This window comes from Mercenaria mercenaria, chromosome 15, assembly GCF_021730395.1.
Source record: "Mercenaria mercenaria strain notata chromosome 15, MADL_Memer_1, whole genome shotgun sequence".
In the NCBI taxonomy this organism is placed as follows: Eukaryota; Metazoa; Mollusca; class Bivalvia; order Venerida; family Veneridae; genus Mercenaria; species Mercenaria mercenaria.
Genome location: NC_069375.1, coordinates 70,796,561 through 70,820,639, shown reverse-complemented (window position 1 = coordinate 70,820,639; position 24,079 = coordinate 70,796,561). Strand labels below are relative to the sequence as shown.

At 33.5% G+C, this 24,079-nt stretch overlaps 1 protein-coding gene across 8 annotated transcripts in view; it reads right to left on the bottom strand.

Moving 5' to 3' along the window:
* LOC123558132 (disabled homolog 2-interacting protein-like) overlaps positions 1-24,079 on the bottom strand; it is a 207,598-nt gene that overhangs the window by 166,794 nt on the left and 16,725 nt on the right. For 6 of the 8 annotated variants that reach the window (XM_053525640.1, XM_053525641.1, XM_053525637.1 and 3 more), the window contains exons 2-3: positions 23,191-23,315; positions 22,780-22,915 (exon numbers count right to left, since the gene is read on the bottom strand). In XM_053525640.1, coding sequence (XP_053381615.1) covers positions 22,780-22,915; positions 23,191-23,315 — 261 coding nt within the window. Of the gene's footprint in view, positions 1-3,015; positions 3,287-15,777; positions 15,878-22,779; positions 22,916-23,190; positions 23,316-24,079 lie in introns of those variants that run through there. The other 2 variants (XM_053525642.1, XM_053525643.1) reach the window with 2 other exon arrangements.

Sequence of the window (24,079 nt, the reverse complement as noted above, 5' to 3'; positions counted from 1 at the left end):
ATTTAACCTCTACAGAGGCCATGGCAACTTGACCTGTTTCTAAATACTTTAACCTCTACAGAGATCATGGCAACTAGATTAGTTTCTAAGTACTTTAACCTCTACAGAGGGCATGACAACTTGACCAGTTTCTAAGTTCTTTATCCTCTATAGAGGCCATGACAACTAGACCAGTTTCTTAGTACTTTAACCCCTAAAGAGGTTGTGTCAACCTGACTAGTTTCTAAGTATCTTTACCTTGATAGAGGTCATGGCAACTAGTCTGGTTTCTAGTAACTTTGATGTCTTCAAAGGACCTCCACTGAAGCCACGACAACTAGACTAGTTTCTAAGTACTTTAACCTCTACAGAGGTCATGGCAACTTGACTAGCTTCTAAGTACTTTTAATTTAACCTCTATAGAGGCCATGGCAACTAGACCAGCTTCTAAGTTTTTTTTAAATTCTATAGAGGTCATGACAACTTGACCAGTTTCTAAGTACTTAAGCTCTAAAGAGGTCATGGCAACTAGACCAGTTTCTAAGTACTTTAACCTCTAAACAGGGCATGACAACTAGACCAGTTTCAAAGTACTTTAACCTCTAAAGAGGTCATGGCAACTTGACCAGTTTCTAAGTACTTTAACCTCTACAGAGGTCATGACAACTAGACCAGTTTCCAAGTACTTTAACCTCTAGAGAGTTCATGGCAAACCTGACTAGTTTCTAAGTATTTTACCTCTACAGAGGTCATGGCAATTAGTCCGGTAACCTTTAAGGACCTCTACTGAAGCCATGGCAACTAGATTAGTTTCTAAGTACTTTAAGCTCTACAAAGGACCTTTACTGTGAAGCCATGACATTTAGACTAGTTTCTTAATACCTCTACAAGAACCTCTACTGAAGCCATGGCAACTGGACCAGTTTCTAATAACTTTAACCTCTACAAAGGACCTCTACTGAAGCCATCAATGCAACTAGACTAGTCTCTTAGTAGTTTTAGATCTCTATAAAGCAAAAACCTCTGCACAATAAACAAACTATAACTAGAAGATGCTTTTGTAGAAAAGCGCATGTCTCCCCCCAATGCATAGTTGTATTGGCAAGAAGTCAATAGGGGACAGGAGCAAAAGTCAAAGAGACACTGATGGTTGGCTGCAACAGGGATATCTACTTGACATGTCCAATCATCCCACTACTAAGTTTCAACAGTCTAGACCTATTGGTTCTCAAGTTGTGAACTGGAAACAGTTTTCCATGTTCAGGCCCCTGTGACATTGACCTTTGATTGAATGACCCCAAAATCAGTAGGGGTCATCTACTCTGCATGTCCAATCATCCCATTAAGTTTCAACATTCTGGGTAAAGTGGTTCTCAGTTATTGATTGAAAAGAGTTGTCTATGTTCAGCCCCTTGTGACCCTGACCTTAAAATTTGATGGAATGACCCCAAAAACAATAGGGGTCATCCACTCTGTAAGTCCTATCAACTTATGAAATTTGAAGGTTCCAAGTCAAATGGTTCCCAAGTTCTTGTCTGGAAATGGATTTCCATGTTCTGTCTGCTGCGAGCTTCACCTTCAATAGAGTGAACCCAAAAACAAAAGAGGTCATCTATTCTGTAAATCCTATCGCCCTATGAAGTTTCAACATTCTGGGTCAAGTGGTTCTGAAGTAACTGACCAGAAACGGATTTCCATGTTCTGTAAGCTGTGACCTTGACCTTTAATAAAGTGACCCCAAAATCAATAGGGGTCATCTACTCTGCATGTCAAATCATCCTATGAAGTTTCAACATTCTGGGTCAATTGTTTGTCAAGTTACTGATCAGTAATGGTTTTCCATGTTCAGGCCCCTGTGATCTTGACCTTTAATAGAGTGACCCAAAATCAATAGGGGTCATCTACGCTGCATGTCCAATCATACCCAGAAGTTTCAACATTCTGGGTCAAGTGGATCTAAAGTTTTTGATCGAAAACGGCTTTCCATGTTCAGGCCCCTGTGACCTTGACCTTTACTAGAGTGATCCCTAAAATCAATAGGGGATATCTGCTCTGCATGTGCAATCATCCTACGAAGTTTCAACATTCTGGGTCAAGTGGTTCTCAAGTTATTGATCGGAAATGGTTTTCCATGTTCAGGCCCCTGTGACGTTGACCTTAAATAGAGTGACCCAAAATCAATAGGGGTCATCTACTCTGCATGTCCAATCATCCTATGAAGTTTCAACATTTTGGGTCAAGTGGTTCTGAAGTTATTGATCGGAAATGGTTTTTCATGTTCTGGCCCCTGTGACCTTGACCTTTACTAGAGTGATCCCTAAAATCAATAGGGGATATCTACTCTGCATGACTTATCATACTACGATGTTTCAACATTCTTGGTCAAGTGGTTCTCAAGTTATTGATCGGAAATGGTTTTCCATGTTCAGGCCCCTGTGACCTTGACCTTAATTAGAGTTAACGCAAAATCTATAGGGGTCATCTACTCTGCATAACCAATCATCCTTTGAAGTTTCAACATTCTGGGTCAAGTGGTTCTCAAGTTATTGATTGGAAATGGTTTTCCATTTTCAGGACCCTGTGACCTTGACCTTTGACGGAATGATCCCCAAAAACTACAGGGGTTGTCTACTCCATAGCCCTGCCACCCTATGAAGTTTGAAGGTTCTAGGTCAAATTGTGCTCCAGTTTTTGATCGAAAATGAAGTGTGATGGACAGACAGGACAGACCGACGGACAAGGCAAAAAAAATATGTCTCCCCCAGTCCAGTGATTCAGCTCAAGGATCTGCTCTTACTGTATTTTAATAGTGATGTTATAACCTGCTGGCGGCAAGTGGTTTTGCCTTGATCATGGTCTGTACTGTCCGCTATTCAGACAATAAATTTTCAGTGAACACCCCTTCTAACAATAAATTGTATTGCCCAAATTGAATGATGGACCAGTCCATTTTAGCAATTTAGCAGGCTAAAAGTTAACAGTGATGTTTTAACAACACATTAAAAACACCATGATTATTATAAGAAAACATCTTACCAAGACTATACTTCCTGTGCTTGTTGAAAAACATGTTGATCACAGCACAAGTTATATGTTCCAGGAATTCATCTTAAGCAATTTTCCAGATTTTTATTCCGAAATCACATACAAGAATATAAACTTCTGACACTTGTATCACTGATTCTGGAAACTCTTGTCTCTCTTTATTAATAATAAATCACTGCCATATAGACAATATTCTCCCAGAGAAACTTCTTTGAAATATCACTACAGATAGACATTCTGATGACACCACTCTCTATAATTTATTATGTCTTCTTGTTAATAATTAAAAAAAATAATCTAGATTTTTTGCCTAAACAATAAAAAAAAAACAGCCTTAATCTCTAACCCTTTATGAAACACAACCTAAAGTTAATACACCATTTAATAACATCTGCATGAACTTTTCTTATTTCAGAACTCCAACTACTGTGAAATCATTAATGTTTGTGAAGGACTAATTTTCATGGTTGATTCAATCCACAAAATTTAATCCCCACAAACAAATAATATTCCCATTCAATTTATGTTCAAAAGTTGATATCAACAAATTCATATCCCCACGAAATTGCGGTTTTGACCAAAACCACGAAATTTCATGCCCACGAAATTAAATGATTTTACAGTATACATTTATCGTAGTGGACCTGCAATGACACATGGCAATTTCCATGCGATTATATAATTTTGTAGAAATTCTGCATTCTTCCTTACAGCACACATTGCTTTCCGTAAAAAGAAATGGAGAATGCCAAAATCGAATACAGAGATTATGTAATTTCCTGACTGTTATAACACTGGTCCACAACCTTAAAGACTGCACCTTAAATTTTTGTTATCCTTAACATTTTCCAATCAAAGATAAATGATTTTACTTAAAATCCCAAGTTAAAGCCAATTAATTATTCATTATTAAAGCTAATTTCATTACTCACTGTTAAAGCATATTATCTCATTAATCACAATTAAAGCCAGTTTCATTATTCACTATATTACAGTCAATTTCATTATTCACTATATTACAGTCAATTTCATATTTCATTATTCACTATATTACAGTCAATTTCATTATTCACTACATTACAGTCAATTTCATTATTCACTACATTACAGTCAATTTTATTATTCATTTTAAAAGCCAATTTTATCATTAATTATTAAAGCCAATTTCATTATTCTTTATTAAAGTCAATTTTATTATTCATTTTTAAAGCCAATTTTATTATTCATTATTAAAGCTAATTTCATTATTCACTATTAAATCCAATTTTGTTAATCACTATTAAAGTCAATTTCATTATTCACTTTTTAAAGCCAAAATCATTATTCATTATTAAAGTCAATTTCATTATTCACTATTACAGTCAATTTTATTATTCACTATTAAAGCAAGTTTCATTATTCACTATTACAGTCAATTTCATTATTCACTATTTAAGTCAATTTAATTATTCAATATTAAAATCAATTTTATTATTCATTATCAAAGCCAATTTTATTATTCACTATTAAAGTCAATTTTATTATTTCACTATTAAAGTCAATTTTAGTATTCACTATTTAAAGCCAATTTCAATATTCACTATTAAAGTCAATTTCATCATTCACTATTAAAGTCTACAGTCAATTTCATTATTCACTATACAAGTCAATTTCGTTATTCATTATTAAAGCCGAATTTTTTATTCACTAATAAAGTAAATTTTATTATTCATTATTCAAGCCAGTTTCATTATTCACTATTTCAGTCAATTTCATTATTCACTATTAAAGTAAATCTTATTATTCATTAGTAAAGCCAATTTCATTATTCTCTATTAAAGTCAATTTCATTATTCACTATCAAAGTCAATTTCATTATTTACTATTAAAGTCAATTTAAAGTCAATTTTATTATTTACTATTAAAGTCAATTTCATTATTCATTTTAAAAGCAAATTTTATTATCAAATTTATATTAAAGCCAATTTTATTATTCATTATTAAAGTCAATTTTATTATTCACTATTAAAGTCAATTTCATTATTCACTTTATAAAGCAAATTTCATTTTTCACTATTAAAGTCAATTTTATTATTCATTATTAAAGCCAATTTCATCATTCACTATTACAGTCAATTTCATTATTCATTATTAAAGTCAATTTTATTATTCACTATTTAAGCCAACTTCATTAGTCTTTATTAAAGTCAAATTAATATCATTATTCACTTTATATAAAGGCTGTTTTTTACTATCCATTCCAATACAATTTTATAATTCACCCCAATATAATTTTATTTGAAATATTCACTCTAAAATTCCAAAGTAAAGCAGATTCTTCTTAGTTCACAATGACTCATTTATTTTCATCACAATAAGAAATCACTTTCCTCCATTTTATTTACATATCCCTACAGTCTGTTCACTTTCTCGCCATTTCTTTAATTGTTCCTGTTAAAAAAAAAATCCTACTTACAATAACAGAATCTGTCTAACCGCCAATTTGTACATTATCCAGAGAGCTGTTTGGCCAGACTCTATCTACCAGTTCCAAAACAGATTCATTACCCCAAATAACAAAATTATACATCATTTTCTTTTTATTCCAGACAGTAAGATATTTACGTCAAAATTTACATTTACGAAATCATACAGGTCAATGTTTTTCCTCCTGATATTCCAGATGTTATATCGGCTATATCATATCCCTCCCAAATCTCTGATATATCTCTAAATTATCTGATACTTTTTGTGTAAAAATCTTCTCTTCCAGATAACAGCTACATGATTTACCTAGTAGTGTATCTGATATTCTGACAAAGATATAATAATGTCCAGTAAAAACTTCCCTTTTTTAGTTCCTCCAACATTTGATTTTCATATGACCTATCAAGTCAGTGACTTTTTAAAAGAAAACATTACGAAGTCCCACATTTTTCAATAAAAGTCTCGAAAGATGTATGGATACGTCTAACCAATAAAACTGCAGAGAATTTTTATGTATTCTAGTAATTTATGGTTCTGAAAGGAAATACTTTTTCTTTATTAATAAGAAGTTGTCTTAAATCATAACCATAAAAAAACACATATTTTCAAAAATTTGCTGACAATTCTGTAATGTCCCAAAAAAACAACACTTTCCCCATAGGAGTTGCATGCTGACCTAGTTCTAATCAATGCTCCCAGATCTCCCACATACACTTCATCATTCCGAAAAATGGTGTTTTAATGTATCAATAAAAATATATATCTTTCTTTTTACTTCTTTGGTGCAGAAATTACTTTATTAAACTTTCTAATCAATAAATCAAAGGCCAGAAACAAATATGAGATTACGAGACGACAGTTTATTGACATTGCTCTTTAATTTGCATTTATAGTAGTATTATGCTGTATGCACTGCAGATCTTTTATGCAAGTGTTTGACAGACTAAAATGTTATATTTTTTTTGCAAGGTCAAGTGTCATATACTTAAGTCATTCAGAGGCTTTGCTTGTTTTTAAGGACTGTTCTATATATCGCAGCAATCGTTATAAATTCCTTCATTGAACTGAATCGGGTTCTTGTATAATCTCACATTTTCACCTTTTAAAATGAGATGTTATTATTTGGACTCCCTGACTTAATTTATATACTGTAAGTTTGAGCAGCAATGCGTTAAACTGCAGTCACACATACGGTGCAGATAGCTATGTCTAGCCACAGATAGAAATGTAGTAATCCGTATCGATCCGTACCTGAGCCGTACCTCAAAGTAGTAATCCGTATCAGTCAGTACCAATCTGTACGGCTCAGGTACGGATCGATATGGATTACTATGTTTCTATTCGTGGCTAGACGTAGCTGTCCGCGCGGTATGTATGACTTGGGTATTATACACCCCGGATAACAGCCTATGGCAATGTCTGCTCGAATCGCAAAAACTAGTTTTCCTCCACAGACTTTTTATTATACTGATTAGTTTAAAAACCGAATATATTTCTTTCCAAATGATCATAAGACTCTGAAATTTTCAGACAAATGTTCCTTTAAACTAAAAGATTTAAGCTTTCTAAACTAAAAACATTAAGCACATTTCTAAAAATAGAAAACACTGCTTGATAGGGTGTTGTATTTTCAATGTTACTTCTGTGACCATTTCTTTACAAAATTCCACTTTATCAAATTAAAGTGGCTCTAACTCGCTCACCTGAACCTGACTATTTGAACTCGAATATTTTGTATCACAAACTAAGTCATGGATGGAAACAACTGTGTTTAGTATACTAGGTTTTTCTATTTTAGTTCTGGCAGCCGCTAAAATAAGTCAAGCAGAACCATTGTAAGGACTTTACTAAAGATGCTACATACCAAGTTTGGCGACAATCCATCAGGCAGCTCAAGAGAACAAGTTGTATAAATGTTTTTCTATTTTTGGTGGCCCCTAAAATCAGTCAAGTGGAACCATGTAAAAGAAACTGAGGGAGGCCTCTGCGAAAATCTGTTCTAGAAATCAGTACAGTTCTAGAACTGTTTCCGAACGTAACAGAACAGTACTAGAAGTGTTCCGTAACTCAGTTCTAGAACAATTGCTCTAGAACTGTTCTGGAACATTTTATTGTACAAATCAAGAACATTTGCAGAACAATATTTGGTTCTAAAAGTGTTCTTAAAATGTTCCAAAATAAATTCATGACCTATTCTGTGATTTACAAGTTCTACAAATGTTCCAGAACTTATTTGTAGAACATTTTTAGAACATTTCAAGGAAATATCAATTTCTTCAAATGTTCTACAAATGTTCTGAAACAAAATTCTAGAAGATTTTGTCAAATCAAGTTCTGCATATGTTCTAGAAACGATCTGCAACAGAATTCCAGTACACTTTTAGAACAGTTAAGGGATTTATGTTCTTCAAATGTTCTATACAATAATTGTTACACAAAAATTTAGAAAAACCTGCATAACTTTAACTTCTGAACTGTTCATTCATTAAACATAAAACTTAGGTTTATTACCTTTACAATAAATGAATAACTTCATGAACTTTTCATTAATGTTCATGAACATTAAATTCATAATGTCACATGATCAGTTTCCATTATTTTGTTACATGCTGGGAATCAGTTTCCATTATTTTGTTGCATGCTGGGAAATTTTTGCACATGTGATTCAGCAACTTTTGAGAAGTTTGTGCAGCAAATAAGAAGGAAATAACTATCATACTACAGTTAGGAATTGTTTAAAAGGAACATGAGTATACTGAAAATCAAATAAGTAATTATGGTGTTGTCATAAATCATTCATTTAAAAAAAATAAAGTCCTTTTAAAATGTCACAAGTTTTCACGACCCTGAAGCAAAGCTAGTACATGCATCTGAATTTCAATCTTGAGATTAAAGTAAATTATACATTGTTTAACTTAATGTTTTGTATTTTATACAGCATTTGTTTACTTCTTATTATGCTCCCAATCCCACTCTAGTTTATTGTTTTACTCAACATGTCATCCCCTGCAAAATATTCTGGAATAGTTCTAGAACTATACTAACATTATTCTAGAATAAGTGCCCTAGAACAACGCTCATTAGTTCTAGAACTGTTCTGTTACTTTTTTTTATCAGTTGTTCTAGAACAGTTCTGGAACATTTCAGGGAAGATCTGTCCCATTTAACGTTGTAGAACTGTTCTAGAACAAATGGTCAGAACAGTTCTAGAACATCTGTCCCTGAAATGTTATAGAACTGTTCTAGAACAACTGATAAAAAAAAGAGTAACAGAACGGTTCTAGAACATTCCAGGGACAGATTTGTCTCATTTAACATAATAGAACTGTTCTTTAAATGTTCTAGAACTAATGAGCGTTGTTCTAGTACTGTTCTAGAGCACTTATTCTAGAACAATGTTAGTATAGTTCTAGAACTATTCCAGATTATTTCGCAGGGGGGACCTTATACAGAGCTCCAGATAAGCTGCGTATTTGCATATTTACGCCATTTGAAATATGCAGAAAACCAAACTGAATTCGTACAATGTGCGTTCTGAAATGCAATTAGAATTGCTAATACCCAATTCATTAAAAATTATTTGCGTATAACGGGTACGAGACTTTAACGCTAGACAACAGACTGGTTATACGTTACGGGGAAACAGGTACCTATTTATCGGAAAAAGCACAGGACCATTCAGTCTGATCAGTGTTATTTGGACGCTTTCTAAACAAACAAAAAATAAACCGATAAATTGACCACTTCGCAGGAAAACATTGTTGCAGCACAAACAAACAAAAGAGAAGGATATTAATTTTGTTATTCAGCAACCGATACTGGCCGACATCTTACGGAGAGCGGTGAATTTATTATTTGGGATATTCATCATATTGTGGATAATAATTGATCTCCGACTGCATTTAAAGTGCCAAAAATACGATGGAACGAAAGTTTCCCAGAAAACATTGAATAATTGGATGAAAAAATATCCTTGGTTAAAATTACAGATAATTAGAACTTTAAAGTAAAATGCACAATGTTTACCTTCCTAACAGGCATGTGGAAAAATAGTCAAACCTGGATAATGGTATAATTGCATGTTTCATCCAGTACAATTTAGCCACAAGAAAAAAATACTCAACTGTTTGTGTGAGACTGGTGAAATACCCAAGTGGTTTGATCAAATACCCAATTACTTTTGAAAAGCCCTTGTAACAATATTATTTTTACTCATTTCAGATTTCCAATACCCAATTCAAATAAAAAGTGATGGGTAAATACCCAATTCCACCAAAAGCTTATCTGGAGCTCTGCAGTTTACAAGAATGGTACAAATCAAGTTTAGTAAAAATCCATGGATAGTAAGTTAACAACTGTTTACTATAAAGGTTTTCCTATTTTCAGCTCTGATGGCCCCTAAAATCAGTAACATGGAACCATTTAAAGAAATTTGTATGTGGTTGGTTGTTGGGAGAGTGGGAACATTTGAGGGTCATGTTATGGAGAAGACGGGCAAACAATACAAGGAAGTAGAGTATTCATGAAAGTTAGGCTGCACCTACTACATTAGCAAGCAAATATGTCATTTGGGTCCTCAAATTGCAATCTTAGGTTTCATGTTTTCTTTAGCAAAATTTAATGGTATTTTTCTATAGCAATTAATAAACGTGGTATTTATATAGCCAACATGGTATTTATATATAACTAAGATGTTTATTTTATGTAGGAAATAATTATGTTTTTTGTAGCAAATGTGGTACTTTTATGTAGCAAATATAGTATTTTATACAGCAATTGTGGTGATATTTATACAGAAAATATGGTATTTTATATTTTATACAGCTAGCTATTCTGGTATTTTTCTATAGCAAATATGGTATTTAAGTTTCTATAATTACTATTTAAATTTCACGCTTCCCATGATACTTCAATGCTTGAATGGTCAAATAAACTTTTATCTAAAAGATTAAAGTGTTTATGGATTATAATTCACAAATTTCATAGATATACTTAAACACATCCTCATCAAAGAAAGCATGTCCTATGTCCCTTTAATCCTTTATTTTCAGGAGTTAACTACATAACTATTTCTGTATTCTTGTAGGTAATGTTTGTAATTAGCCACACTGTCAACCTTGAAATTTATTAATGCTTAGCTCATATAAGCAGCCAACTGCTTTAAACAGACACTTGAATTAAGCAGCCACATGCTTTAAGCAGGTACCTGAATTAAGCAGCCACTTGAATTAAGCAAACAATTGAATTCAGCAGCCACTTGCTTTAAGCAGACACTTGAATTAAGCACCCACATGCTTTAAGTAGACACCTGAATTAATCAGCCACTTGAATTAAGCAAACACTTGAATTCAGCAGCCACTTGCTTTAAGCAGACACTTGAATTAAGCAGCCACATGCTTTAAGCAGGCACCTGAATTAAGCAGCCACTTGCTTTAAGCAGGTACCTGAATTAAGCAGCCACTTGAATTAAGCAGCCACATGCTTTAAGCAGGTACCTGAATTAAGCAGCCACATGCTTTAAGCAGACACTTGAATTAAGCAGCCACATGCTTTAAGCAGACACTTGAATTAAGCAGCCACATGCTTTAAGCAGACACTTGAATTTTGCAGCCACTTGCTTTAAGCAGACACTTGAATTAATCAGCCACTTGAATTAAGCAGACACTTGAATTAAGCAGCCACTTGCTTTAAGCAGACACTTGAATTAAGCAGCCACTTGCTTTAAGCAGACACTTGAATTAAGCAGCCACATGCTTTAAGCAGGTACCTGAATTAAGCAGCCACTTGAATTAAGCAGCCACATGCTTTAAGCAGGTACCTGAATTAAGCAGCCACATGCTTTAAGCAGACACTTGAATTTAGCAGCCACTTGCTTTAAGCAGACAGTCTACACTGTAGTAATATTTTTAGGACAGAATTTCACCAAAAATTAAAGTAAATATAAAAGAGCATTTGACAATTAATTCCTCTAACCTTATATAACAACTGCCAAGGAACAAACTTTTACTACAGTCTTGCCTTGCATTACAGCATGTATTTATTACACTATATCTTTCCTTAACAATCATTTCTTTCATTCAATCCAAATGCATTACCTTCCTTATACCTTTAATTAAACTGAATGAAATGAAATCTAAATACACAGGTATTACACATTTCAAAACTTGTTTGAACAAACATAACCTTCAACTAGAATATTTATTTCATCTTTTCATTAATCTAAATATCTGTTCAGGTAAACAAGTTATTTTGCAAATTCAAAATAATGCCTGTAACCTCTATTAGAAACATTTAAAATATTCATAAAACAATCTAACCCCTAATTCCAACTACTCTCACCATTATCTCTCCATACCATATCTCTCCCCTACCCCTTCCCCAACCTCTCAACCACTCTCATGGTTCTTTCACAGTGTGTTGTACCTCAACCCCACCCTTTTTCACCCACTCTCACTGATATGTAAACTGTACCCCCCATATCCTTCCAAATCTCCATCTCATTATACTTTCCTTCCAGACACTATAAAATTTAATGCCCTCCATCCTACAACTCACTGTCATATAACCCCTACTGTATTTCACACTCTCATTACTTAACATCCCTGCATTCAATTATGCAAGAAATTTCACTTGATTAACATTTTATGATATTTAATTTGCATTCATATTTCAGTTCACAAAGAATAATGTACTACTATCTTTTCATACAACAACTTGCATTATGACAGTCAGTTATATTCAATTATATTTATTTAAAAAAAAATGTTAATACCAACTTTTTTTTTTCAACAGAAAGTAAAGAAAATCCAATAAATATTTTTTTTGGTGGGGGGGGGGGGGGGGGGGGGCGGATAATATACTATCCTGCATCTCAGAAACTTAATTTTTCCAGTGTTATTAAACCACTTCAGTTTATAACTCCACAGATTAATTTTTCCAATTAATTTTTCATTAATTAGTGCTTATAAAACTATAAGCAATTGTTCAACCCCATTCTCCATCAGTATTCAACCAACAACTTAATTAAGTAAGTAATTTCCATCAATTAATTTTTCAACCACATTTTTCCATGCTTCAACTAAACTATAAGATAAACCAGAACAAATTGATTTTCCAACCACATTTTTTTTCCATTTGTATTTGAATTAAATTACAATTAAAAGAGAACAAATTAATTTTCCAACCACATGTTTTCCACAGACATACAACTACTAGTATGCATCGATGCTTATGTTATACTATAAGTAAATCTATATGCAAGGTTTATTTAGCAATGGTTTATCAACCATGAGATGACTATCTATAATACATTCATGACACACCGCTACATCAAAAAACATATTTTATGAGGAGATACTATCTATACAGAAAAATCATAGATTCACCTCCAATTTTTTATATAATATAATGCATTTATAGCGCTAAACTTTGTTTACTTTTCGCTGCTATGTCCTCGAGTTTAAACTGTCCATTTCGGTTTATGAAGAGTTCAATTTAGAGATATTTCCATACTTTAATCAAATTCTATAGGATACATGTTTGTTCCAGACACATTTCATTAGTACCCTACATTCTAAGAATACTGCATTGAAACCTTTTTATGCACTTGCCTTTCACCCATCCCTATAGATAGTCAGATAGTATCTACAGTCATGCTTTTACTATTATCTACAGTCATGTTTTATTATTATCTACAGTCATGTTTTACTATTATGTTTTATTATTATCTACTGTCACGTTTTACTACTATTTACAGTCATTACTGTCATGTTTTATTATTATCTACAGTCACATGTTATCATTATCTACATCATGTTTTACTACTATCTACAGTCATGTTTTATTATTATATACAGTCATGTTTATTATATAGTCATGTTTTATTATTACCTACAGTCATGTTTTACTACTATCTACAGTCATGTTTTACTACTATCTACAGTCATGTTTTATTATTATCTACAGTCACATAATCTGCAGTCATGTTTTACCATTATCTACAGTCATGTTTTATCATTATCTACAGTCACATTTTATTATTATCTACAGTCATGTTTTATCATTATCTACAGTCACATTTTATCATTATCTACAGTCATGTTTTACCATTATCTACAGTCATGTTTTATCATTATTTACAGTCACATTTTATCATTATCTACAGTCATGTTTTACCATTATCTACAGTCATGTTTTATCATTATCTACAGTCATGTTTTATCATTATCTAACATCAAGTTCTATTATTATCTACAGTCATACTTTATCATTATCTATGGTAATATTTTATACATTGTCTACAGTCATGTTTTATTATTATCTAATGTCATGTATTATCATTATCTAACATCAAGTTTTATTATTTTCATACTTTATCATATTACCTACAGTCATATTTTATCGTTATCTACGGTCAAATTTTATCATTAATTACAGTCATGTTCTATTGTTACTTAAACAGTCACGTTTTATCATTATTTTCCAACATATTTTCTTAATTATATGCATTTAGATTTAACAGGGGAAACAACCAATTCTTTTTAAAAATGCTGAATACAGATTTTTTTTCTTCTGTGTTTTAGTCAGCAGCTAATTCTGTGCTGAACTTGATTAAGCCTTTTTCTCTCAACTGGTATAATTTATGCAGTACTTACAACATTAACACACTTATAATTATATCAAAGACAATTGCAAGCTTAATGGCATGTTTTGCAATTTATCTTTCCCGCCTGTGGAAGTTTCAAATTCCTGCCAATTGTTACTTATGGTGAAGTTATCAAGCCTAGACATAGTGTTCAACAGCTATATATTATACACTCTTCCATTTGGGGACTGTTTGGCTAAGACAATAAATGTTCTGTTACAACTTGTAAAAAGAATTTGTTAGGCTAAGATAGTACGTATTCTGTGACAACAGCTGATCGAGTCCATTACTGCAAGGGTCTGAGAGAAGAGAAACCAGTTTATGTTTTAAAGCTGAGCGCCATGCAAGCAAGGGAGTTACTTGTAGTATTTTTCATTTCTTCAATGCCATGACACGGCCAAGGAATTGAACCAGAGACCTCCAACACTCTCTGGAAGTCATTGATGTAATGTCTTTTTTGTAAACATTACGTAGTACATTATGTCTCATAATGACAGCTTTTTCGATCCCTGGCAGCAGTTGCAGGGTGTACTATTACTTTTGTGATGTCACAGAACAACTGTCTTGTACTGACAACTTCTCCACAATTAGTAACACCCTATAACAATTATGTTTTTCTTTCATCTTTAAGATGACAAAAGTCTAAGCATTGGAAAAATGTCTAAATCAAAGAAACCTTCATATAAAATTCTTAAGCTGAACCTATTTTCTGCCTCCAGCGATGACATCCGAGACCATTTTAATCAAACACGAAACTGTACTATTTCACAAAAATGTCTGAACTTTTGACTTGTGACCACCATTATTCATTTCGGCAAATTGAATTTTTTTTATGTAAAACTGAAATTTTGTTCTGGCTTGTCATCATTATGTGAAAAATGAAACTAGTAAGGAAAGATCATGAAAGTAAACTTGTGTATACTGTAAGACTATATTAGAAAGTAAATTAAAAGCTTGGTTGTAATGGACCAATTTTAGTTGAATCAGAAAATACACCTGCTGGTTTACAGACACTAAATGGTGCAAAAACAACATTTCTTTTTTCTGCTTTTTCTCTGCAGAGCACCATTCCTCAAGGCAGTATAGTCTTTTGATATCACATGGCATGCCTGTCATGTGAAAAATTAGATCATACACCACCATTACAAATTTTGGTCACATTCTGAGCTGAATTTTTAATAACATCGAACATAAACTCTGCTTTTTTTTTATTTCTATTTAGAGTATTGACAAATTTATTCAAGGCCGCATATATTAATTCTAAATGGGTTCTACAGAATCCCTCAGATGTTCTACAATTTTATACAGAATAAGGAATGCCAGCTATTTAGTGTTTTTATACCTTAGTAACTGAAGATTCTGACAGAGGAAACATTGAATTTCATTAAGTAAACTATAGTAACAAGAGATTGTTATTTAAGTGGCACTTGTGTCTGTTTCCTGAAAAAAACCAGTATGTCACATTGCCTGCTTGAGAAATTAGATCAAAGTTATCATGTTGGTTAGATGGAACTGTGTCACTGTACTATAGGCTGGTACCTGCACAACCAGACAGAGGTTCAAACCCGAAACCTCATGGAGGTTGTTTAATATCGAAAATTAACAGAACAGAACACTAAAACACAAATTTAGGAGTTTCTTACCTGATCCCAGTAATGTTTCCTCCCTTCTGAAGAGTGGATGAAGAAGATACATGTCTTGTAGATAATCAATTACTATCCACTAACTTTAGTAAGACTTTAAGTGTTACTTCCACTTTATATTTTATAATTATTATATAATTTATAATTTATTATTTTATAATAAAATCTCTCATTAATAATAAATAATAAAGTGCATACTTTCACTTTGTCTTGTGTCTGAACTTTTTTATTTTAACACAATTTAGTAAAAAAAATAAAACAATACTATTAGTACAACAAAACAACAGAGAATAATAGCTTTGTATAATCCATTTTTTTTTTCCACCATTCAATGATAATAAACTCCTTAGACCTTTGTGACTCAAAGAAAACAAAAAGACTTGTTTCACGCACACTGCACTAATTGTTCGGCTGAAGAAAGAAAATTATGGAATGTGAGTCTTTGAACAAAATCATTTCCATTTCATAGCCATTGTCTCGTTAACTAAGTCTTACAATAAATATGTCCCGGCAACTAATTAAAACGCAGAGAACGTTTCAAATTAAGACAAAAAGAAGACTAGTTCATACCACTGTTTAAATATTACAAAGAGTATACGAGTGTAGGTTTTAAATTTCCTCCTTAAATTGTTTACAATAACATTTTCTAGTATTACTTTAAAGGTATATCAGATTTCTAAGTATTATTATTATGGTAATTAAATAGAGAAAATAATATTGTTTTGAAAAAGATAATTCAAAAAGAAGGGTCTAAACGATTTAAGTTAAAGTTAAAAAAAATGCAGTTTTGACATAATATTATATCAGCAAATATAAGTCATTCACTGCTCTACCCTCTGAGTCCAAAATGAACATATGTCAGCCAAGAAAATCTTCTGATACCTGATCATCAATTGCTATGGTCTAATACCAGACCTAGAGGTCAGGGTTATGTCTGGTTTAAAATAAGCAATGATGGCTTATCAGCTATATATCTATTGTCTTATGTTAAGAAACTTCAGTCATGGTATCATCTTAGAATTGTCAGTCACAGCGATTGCATAACAAAAGAGTCGCCAGTAAAGGCTATGGTATGATCTTACTTTAGATTAGTCAGACATGGTTATGGTATGATTTTCATTTTGTCAGACATGGAAACAGTATACTAGTAATCTTAGATTTGTCAGACATGGCTATAGTATGATGACAAGACTAATCAGACATAGCTACAGTATGATCTTAGATTTAACGCCATGACAACAGTATGATCTTAGATTTGTCAGACATGGCTACAGTATGACCTTATTTGTTGGACATGGCTACAGCTTGACCTTATTTGTTTGACATAGCTACAGTATGATCTTAGATTTGTCAGACATGGCTACAGTATGACCTTATTTGTTAGACATGGCTACAGTAGCATCTTAGATTTTTTAAGACATGGCTTCAGTATGATCTTTGATTTGTCAGACATGGCTGCAGTATGACCTTAGATTTGTCAGACAAGGCTACAGTAGCATCTTAGATTTGTTAGACATGGCCACAGTATGATCTTAGATTTGTCAGACATGGCTGCAGTATGACCTTAGATTTGTCAGACATGGCTACAGTATGATCTTAGATTTGTCAGACATGGCTGCAGTATGACCTTAGATTTGTCAGACATGGCTACAGTATGATCTTAGATTTGTCAGACATGGCTACAGTATGACCTTATTTGTCAGACATGGCTACAGTATGACCTTATTTGTTAGACATGGCTACAGTATGATCTTAGATTTGTCAGACATGGCTGCAGTATTACCTTAGAAATGTCAGTAGAGCTGTCATTGATTGGGTCTGTCATATCGACGATACCGATATATCGGAAGACAGATATCGACAATACATCGATATATCGATTAAGTTAGAGTAACAACCTATTTGTTCATGTACATGCTATATACCTTCTTGTTAATGTTATTTTTAGTTTAACTGCCTGCTTTATTTGTGTTTTATTTGTATTTATGTATTTCCCCATACAGGTAGTGCTGACTAGTTGGAAAAGACTGCTACGGTACAAGTTTAGACATGACCTTTATTGACAACTTCCGTTACTTAGGGCACATTTTTGCAGGCAGAAAAGTTGTTTTAGAGGGTCTGAGTGTTTATCTGGATAGTTTTTTTTCTCTGTGTAAAATATCGATTTTTAAAAATGGGAATTGATAATTGATCGACCAAAAAATATCGTTGATACATCGCTATCGTTTCTATCGATGATAGCCCTAAATGTCAGACATGGTTATGGTATGATCTTAGTTTTTTTCAGACATGGCTATGGTAAAACCTTAGATTTGTCAGACATGGCCTAGTCTACATAATAATCTTAGATTTGTCAGACATGGCTACAGTATGATCTTAGTTTTGTCAGACATGGCTACAATTAAATCTCAGATTTGTCAAACATGGCTGCAGTATGATCTTACTTTTGACAGACATGGCTATGGTATGATCTTAGATTTGTCAGACATGGCTACAGTATAATCTTGGGTTTGTCAGACATTGTTATGAAAAAGTCCTAGATTAATCAGACATGGTTATGGTATGATCTTAGTTTTTGTCAGACAAGGCTAAGGTAAAACTTTAGATTTGTCAGACATGGCCTAGTCTACATAATAATCTTAGATTTGTCAGACATGGCTCAGTATGATCTTAGTTCTGTCAGACATGGCTTTAGTTAAATCTCAGATTTGTCAAACAAGGCTGCAGTATGATCTTACTTTTGACAGACATGGCTATGGTATGATCTTAGGTTTGTCAGACATGGCTACAGTATAATCTTGGGTTTGTCAGACATTGTTATGAAAAAGTCCTAGATTAATCAGCTACAGCTATGGTCTAATCTTATGAATTGTTACTTATGGCTATTGTATTATCTTAGACTTGTCAGCCACTGTTAGTTTATCTTAGACTTGTCAGCCATTGTTAGTTTATCTTAGACTTGTCAGCCATTGTTAGTTTGTTATCAAGTAAATGCTACATCAGTCTTGCATACTGTCTTATGTATTGTTTTTTCTACATGAACAAACTCTCGTGCATGTAGCATTGCCTAGTGGATCTCTACCAAATTGTCCAAATAATGACTCCGACAGGTCTATGCACAATGAAAATGGTGTATCAGTTGAAATATCACTCAATAAGCACTTTCAGGGCCTTGATTTCAACTGTAAGCCTGAAGTTTGAAGTCTGATATAAGGTTCCTCAGCCTATGGGAATCTGACCTTAACTGTTTTCATTAGAACCTACTTAAAACATTCAAAAGGATTAAGTAATGGTTCTCATTTTTACAAAGGACCAGGTCCTGTAGCTGGATATAATAGTGTTATCCTGTTACAAATTACTTGTAGATATTCTAGATGTGAGAAAATTCAACATTGTAAAAATTAGTTGAAAGAAGAAGTATATTTGAAGAAGTGGATTCTGTTTTTATAATTAAGAGGAGTGGGATCGGATGTGGAAGGCTCAGGTAGGGGATGTGGAAGGCTCAGGTAGTGGATGTGGAAGGCTCAGGTAGGGGATGTGGAAGGCTCAGGTAGTGGATGTGGAAGGCTCAGGTAAGGGATGTGGAAGACTCAGGTTGTGGAACTGGAAAGGCTCAGGAAGGCAACATAGATGGCTCACAATTGGGATGTGGAAGGCTAAGATACGGGATGTGGAAGGCTAAAATATGGGAAGTGGAAGGCTCGGGTAGTGGATGTGAAGGCTCAGGGAGGCAACATGGAAAGCACAGGAACGGTATGTGGACCACTCCGGAAGAAAAATTCAAAGGCTCAGAGAGGGACCAAGTAAGACTCAGGGAGGAAAAGTCGAAGACTCAGGGAGGGGCCAAGTAAGACTATGAAGGAGGAAAAGTCGAAGGCTCAGGAAGAGGATGTGGAAGGCTCAGGAAGGAACAGTAAGACTAAGGGAGGAAAAGTCGAAGGCTCAGGAAGAGGATGTGGAAGGCTCAGGAAGGAAAAGTAAGACTAAGAGAGGAAACGTCGAAGGCTCAGGAAGAGGATGTGGAAGGCTCAGGAAGGAAAAGTAAGACTAAGGAAGGAAACGTCGAAGGCTCAGGAAGAGGATGTGGAAGGCTCAGGAAGGAAAAGTAAGACTAAGAGAGGAAATGTCGAAGGCTCAGGAAGAGGATGTGGAAGGCTCAGGAAGGAAAAGTAAGACTAAGAGAGGAAACGTAGAAGGCTCAGGAAGAGGATGTGGAAGGCTCAGGAAGGAAAAGTAAGACTAAGAGAGGAAACGTCGAAGGCTCAGGAAGTCTCAGGATGTGGAAGGCTCAGGAAGGAGACCTGAAAGGCTCAAAGATTCTTTCATATATACCATAGAAAGACCCTTTCAAACTGAAACTAAACTTAAAACATAAAATGGTCACAATCCCCTGTGAAACAGGTTCATGAACTTCATGAATTTATTCATGAATTTGTAAGAATTCATGAATTATGAATTATCAAAAAAGTTCATGAACTACAAGGAAAGGTTCACTTACTTAAATTCATGAACCCTCAAGTTCAAGAATATTACTTTCATTTCATGAACTTGTAAATGTAGTTCATGAACATTTCAGAAAATCCATTAAATAATTTAAGAAATTCATGAACTTGAAAATGAAATTCAGATAATGATTGAAATTGTGATTCAGGAAATACAGGGTTATGGTTTTCCTCTGTAAAAGATTTTCTAGAACTAGTATTATGTTCTTGAACATTCAAGAACTTAAAGAACTGTTCCTAAACCAGCATAACAGTTCTTAGACTGTGGTTCTAGAACAATGATGGTTCTTGACCATTGGTTCAAAAACTGCAAAAGTTCAATAACTTACAGAACTTTACCAGTTCCTGAACAGTTACTATTGGTATTAGACTAAGAACCAAAATTGTTCATGAACACAGGTTCATTAAAAGTACTAAAATTCAAAACCTTTTTCTAGTTCAGTACCAGATCTTGAACCCAATTGTAAGTTTCTGAACTGTTCATTCATTTAACATAAAACTTACCTTACTATTACCTTTTACAATAATGAATAAGTTCATGAACTGTTCGTGAATGTTCATGAACATTAATTCATAATGTCACATGATCAGTTTCCATTATTTTGTTGCATGCTGGGAAATTTTTTGCACATGTGATTCAGCAATTTTTGAGAAGTTTGTGCAGCAAATAAGAAGGAAATATTTATCATACTACAGTTAGGAATGGTTTAAAAGGAACATGAGTATACTGAATATCAAGTAAGTAAATATGGTGTTGTCATAAATCGTTCATTTTAAAAACTATAAAATCCTTTTAAAATGTCACAAGTTTTCATCACCCTGAAATAGTTCATGAATAAAAATTGATGAAAATTAAAATTTATGTTTCATGAATTTCAATATTCATGAACTTGTTCATGTATTATTTACAAGTTCATGAATATCGAAATTCATGAAACATAAATTTTGACTCTCATGAATATTTATTCATGAACTATTTCATGAAGTTCATGAACCTTTTTCACAGGGGAATGTGATGTTAATAAACATAGAAACAGTAAATCATCTTTACTAAATAAGACTGTTTGATGTAAATGTACTGTTTCATTCTGGTGTGGGGTGGCGTTGGTGAGGTAAAAAGCTCAGAAAAACTCTAAACCACACAAATATAAGCATGAAAATGGCCTTATGTACATTCAAGCATTAAAGCTAGCCCTTCTTCAGAACATTGTTGCATATCAGTTCATGTTTTGTTGACTTAATAACTGATGTTTTCTTTGACATTTCTGGTGCATTTGGAGAAGTTGCAATTGATCAGTAATCTGGCTTTCATAACCTAGGTACTTAAGTAAATTGTAATTTAAAACCTATAATTATCACAAAAGAAACCAACATACCTTCATTTTTCAGTAAGAACAGTTATAAATTAGGGCATGCTACATTTGTTTTAATCCAATACCTCTCAATAATTCAAACAGTTATAAAACATGCTCTCAAAATTTCATTTCCTTTGCAAGTTTGAAGAGGGATTAATGGTCCAATAAAACAGATTTATGTGTTTTAAACATGTTAAATGGACAGAAAAAAGGGGTTTTAAACATGATATTTAGTTTCATTCAGTTAGAAATCCTAGCTTTCACTGACATGCACTAAGAGGTAGTTGAAAAATGTCCATTTTACATTCTTCGTATAAAATATGCAGATTTTTTGCTATTGTGAAACTTTTCATTTATAAACTATGTGGAGTTAGTCAAAGACATTGTCGCATCTTAAATGGTGATAAATGCAGAAATGCGCAAACACTCAAAGAAACAAGAGCTGTCACTAATGGTAACAAATGCCCCCGCAGCGCCTTGACCTTTGACCTGGTGACCTTGACCTTTGACCTGGTGACCCCAAAGTCAGTAGGGGTCTTGTAATCAATAAGTACTATCAGTATGTTAAGTTTGAAGGTCCTGGGTGCAGTGGTTCGCGAGTAAAGTGCCTTCATGCAAAAAGTTAACGTTATGACGGATGAACTAATGGACAGACAGTTGAAAACTAATATGCCTCCCTTCGGGGGGCATAAAAAGGTATGTTGCAACATACGGTAATTATTTTACAGAGGATGCTAAAAATGTGCTAAAAGTTATCCACACAAACTGCTCCTGTAACTCATGTTATTATACTTGTTGGAAGGAGCCATGTTGTAGCTATTAGGTGACAATCCCATGGTGGATTGACAGTCATCAGGCAGGAAAAAAATATAACATTGTCATTTTGACCTCCAAGTGTGACCTTAACTTTGAGCAAATAAGTTATACTAGGAACATAACTCTTAACAAAATACATTCTGACATCCAGTTTGTATCAAAATATACTATAATTACTTCAATGAGACCTAAGTAAAGGACTTGTGCTCTCTCACTTTGCTGAAAAAGGGCATTTAGTATGGTAATATAATTCACACATGATAAAAGTATAAAAAGTGCCATATTTCATAAAGCCAAATATGACAAACATTAAAAACTGAGATGCTTACACATGGAGAAATGCTGAATACTGTTTTCTTTGATACATTCAAGTGTCTCGTATCCCCACCTCCGGTCAAACTGTCTCTTTCCCTCGTCAAGACGTACCACCGGCAGTCGAACCAGACCTGGGAAGTCTTCAGTCTCCTATGATTAACAAATAATTTTTAAAAAATCAGGTATAAATATAAATAGCAGAATACAAGGGAGAGAACTTAAAACTTCACTTTTGTAGAATTATCATTGGTTTATCTTTCCTTTGTAACTGCACTGTAGAGTGGTTGTGCCAGTAAACATATATTTATACAGTCAAACTGTGAAAATTTTGAATACCTCATATTTCCAAAAGAAAATAATAAAAATCATGTTAATTACTTTAAAATGTTCTGATATTTCATGAAAAATATTTATAACTTTTTTACCTCTTCTGACCTATGGCATTGAAGAGTTTTCAGATCCTGTCTCAGAACACAGAAGAAAGGCTCAAACTTGGGTTGTGGGACTCTGCCATCTGTTAAATGCCGCTGTATGCTGTCTCCGTGTACATCTGAAAGTTAGGAAATAAACTCTGACATAATGCACCATTTATATAAAGAACATAAATACCATCAACTATCTAAATACTTTCTGGGTGACTATTAAATTGTGCTGAAAACTGCCTGGTGTAATACCAGGAGACAAAGATTGCACTGGTGAGATGCCATCCACATTTTTCAATGTTCACTACAATAACAGTAAATCAAGGAATGAGTAATTGGTAAGATTCCGTCAAGTTCGATTTTGACATTTGACAGTTCAATTTATCAACTCGTCGCAGATTTGGGAAATCAACATGCTTTACTTTGCCTTATTTAGGTAAGAACCGCTATCGTACTAAATAACATTACTTTAATAACGGATTGTTCCATTATTTAAAGTACAAAAATATCACTGGCCTCAAAAATGAACTATACATTATCTGGTTTGTATTGTTTTCTTGTAAGCAGATTTAAGTTACTGTAAGTGATGTTTAAAAGAAACAAGAGCTGTCTGAGGACAGCAACGCTCGACTATTCAACAGCCTTGTCAAGTGAATGAATATAAAAGTCCAAAAAGGGGCATAATTTTGTAAAATTGCAACACAGATTTAAGGAACTTGAACAATCCATATCAGCTCATGACAATGGACAACTGGGTGAAGTTTCAATCTATTCCCATTAGTGGGTACTGAGATACCAGCTTACATACAAAACTTTAACCAAAAATTTCTAAGTCCTAAAAGGGGCATAATTTTGTAAAAATGCAAAGCAGAGTTACGGAACCTGTGTAATG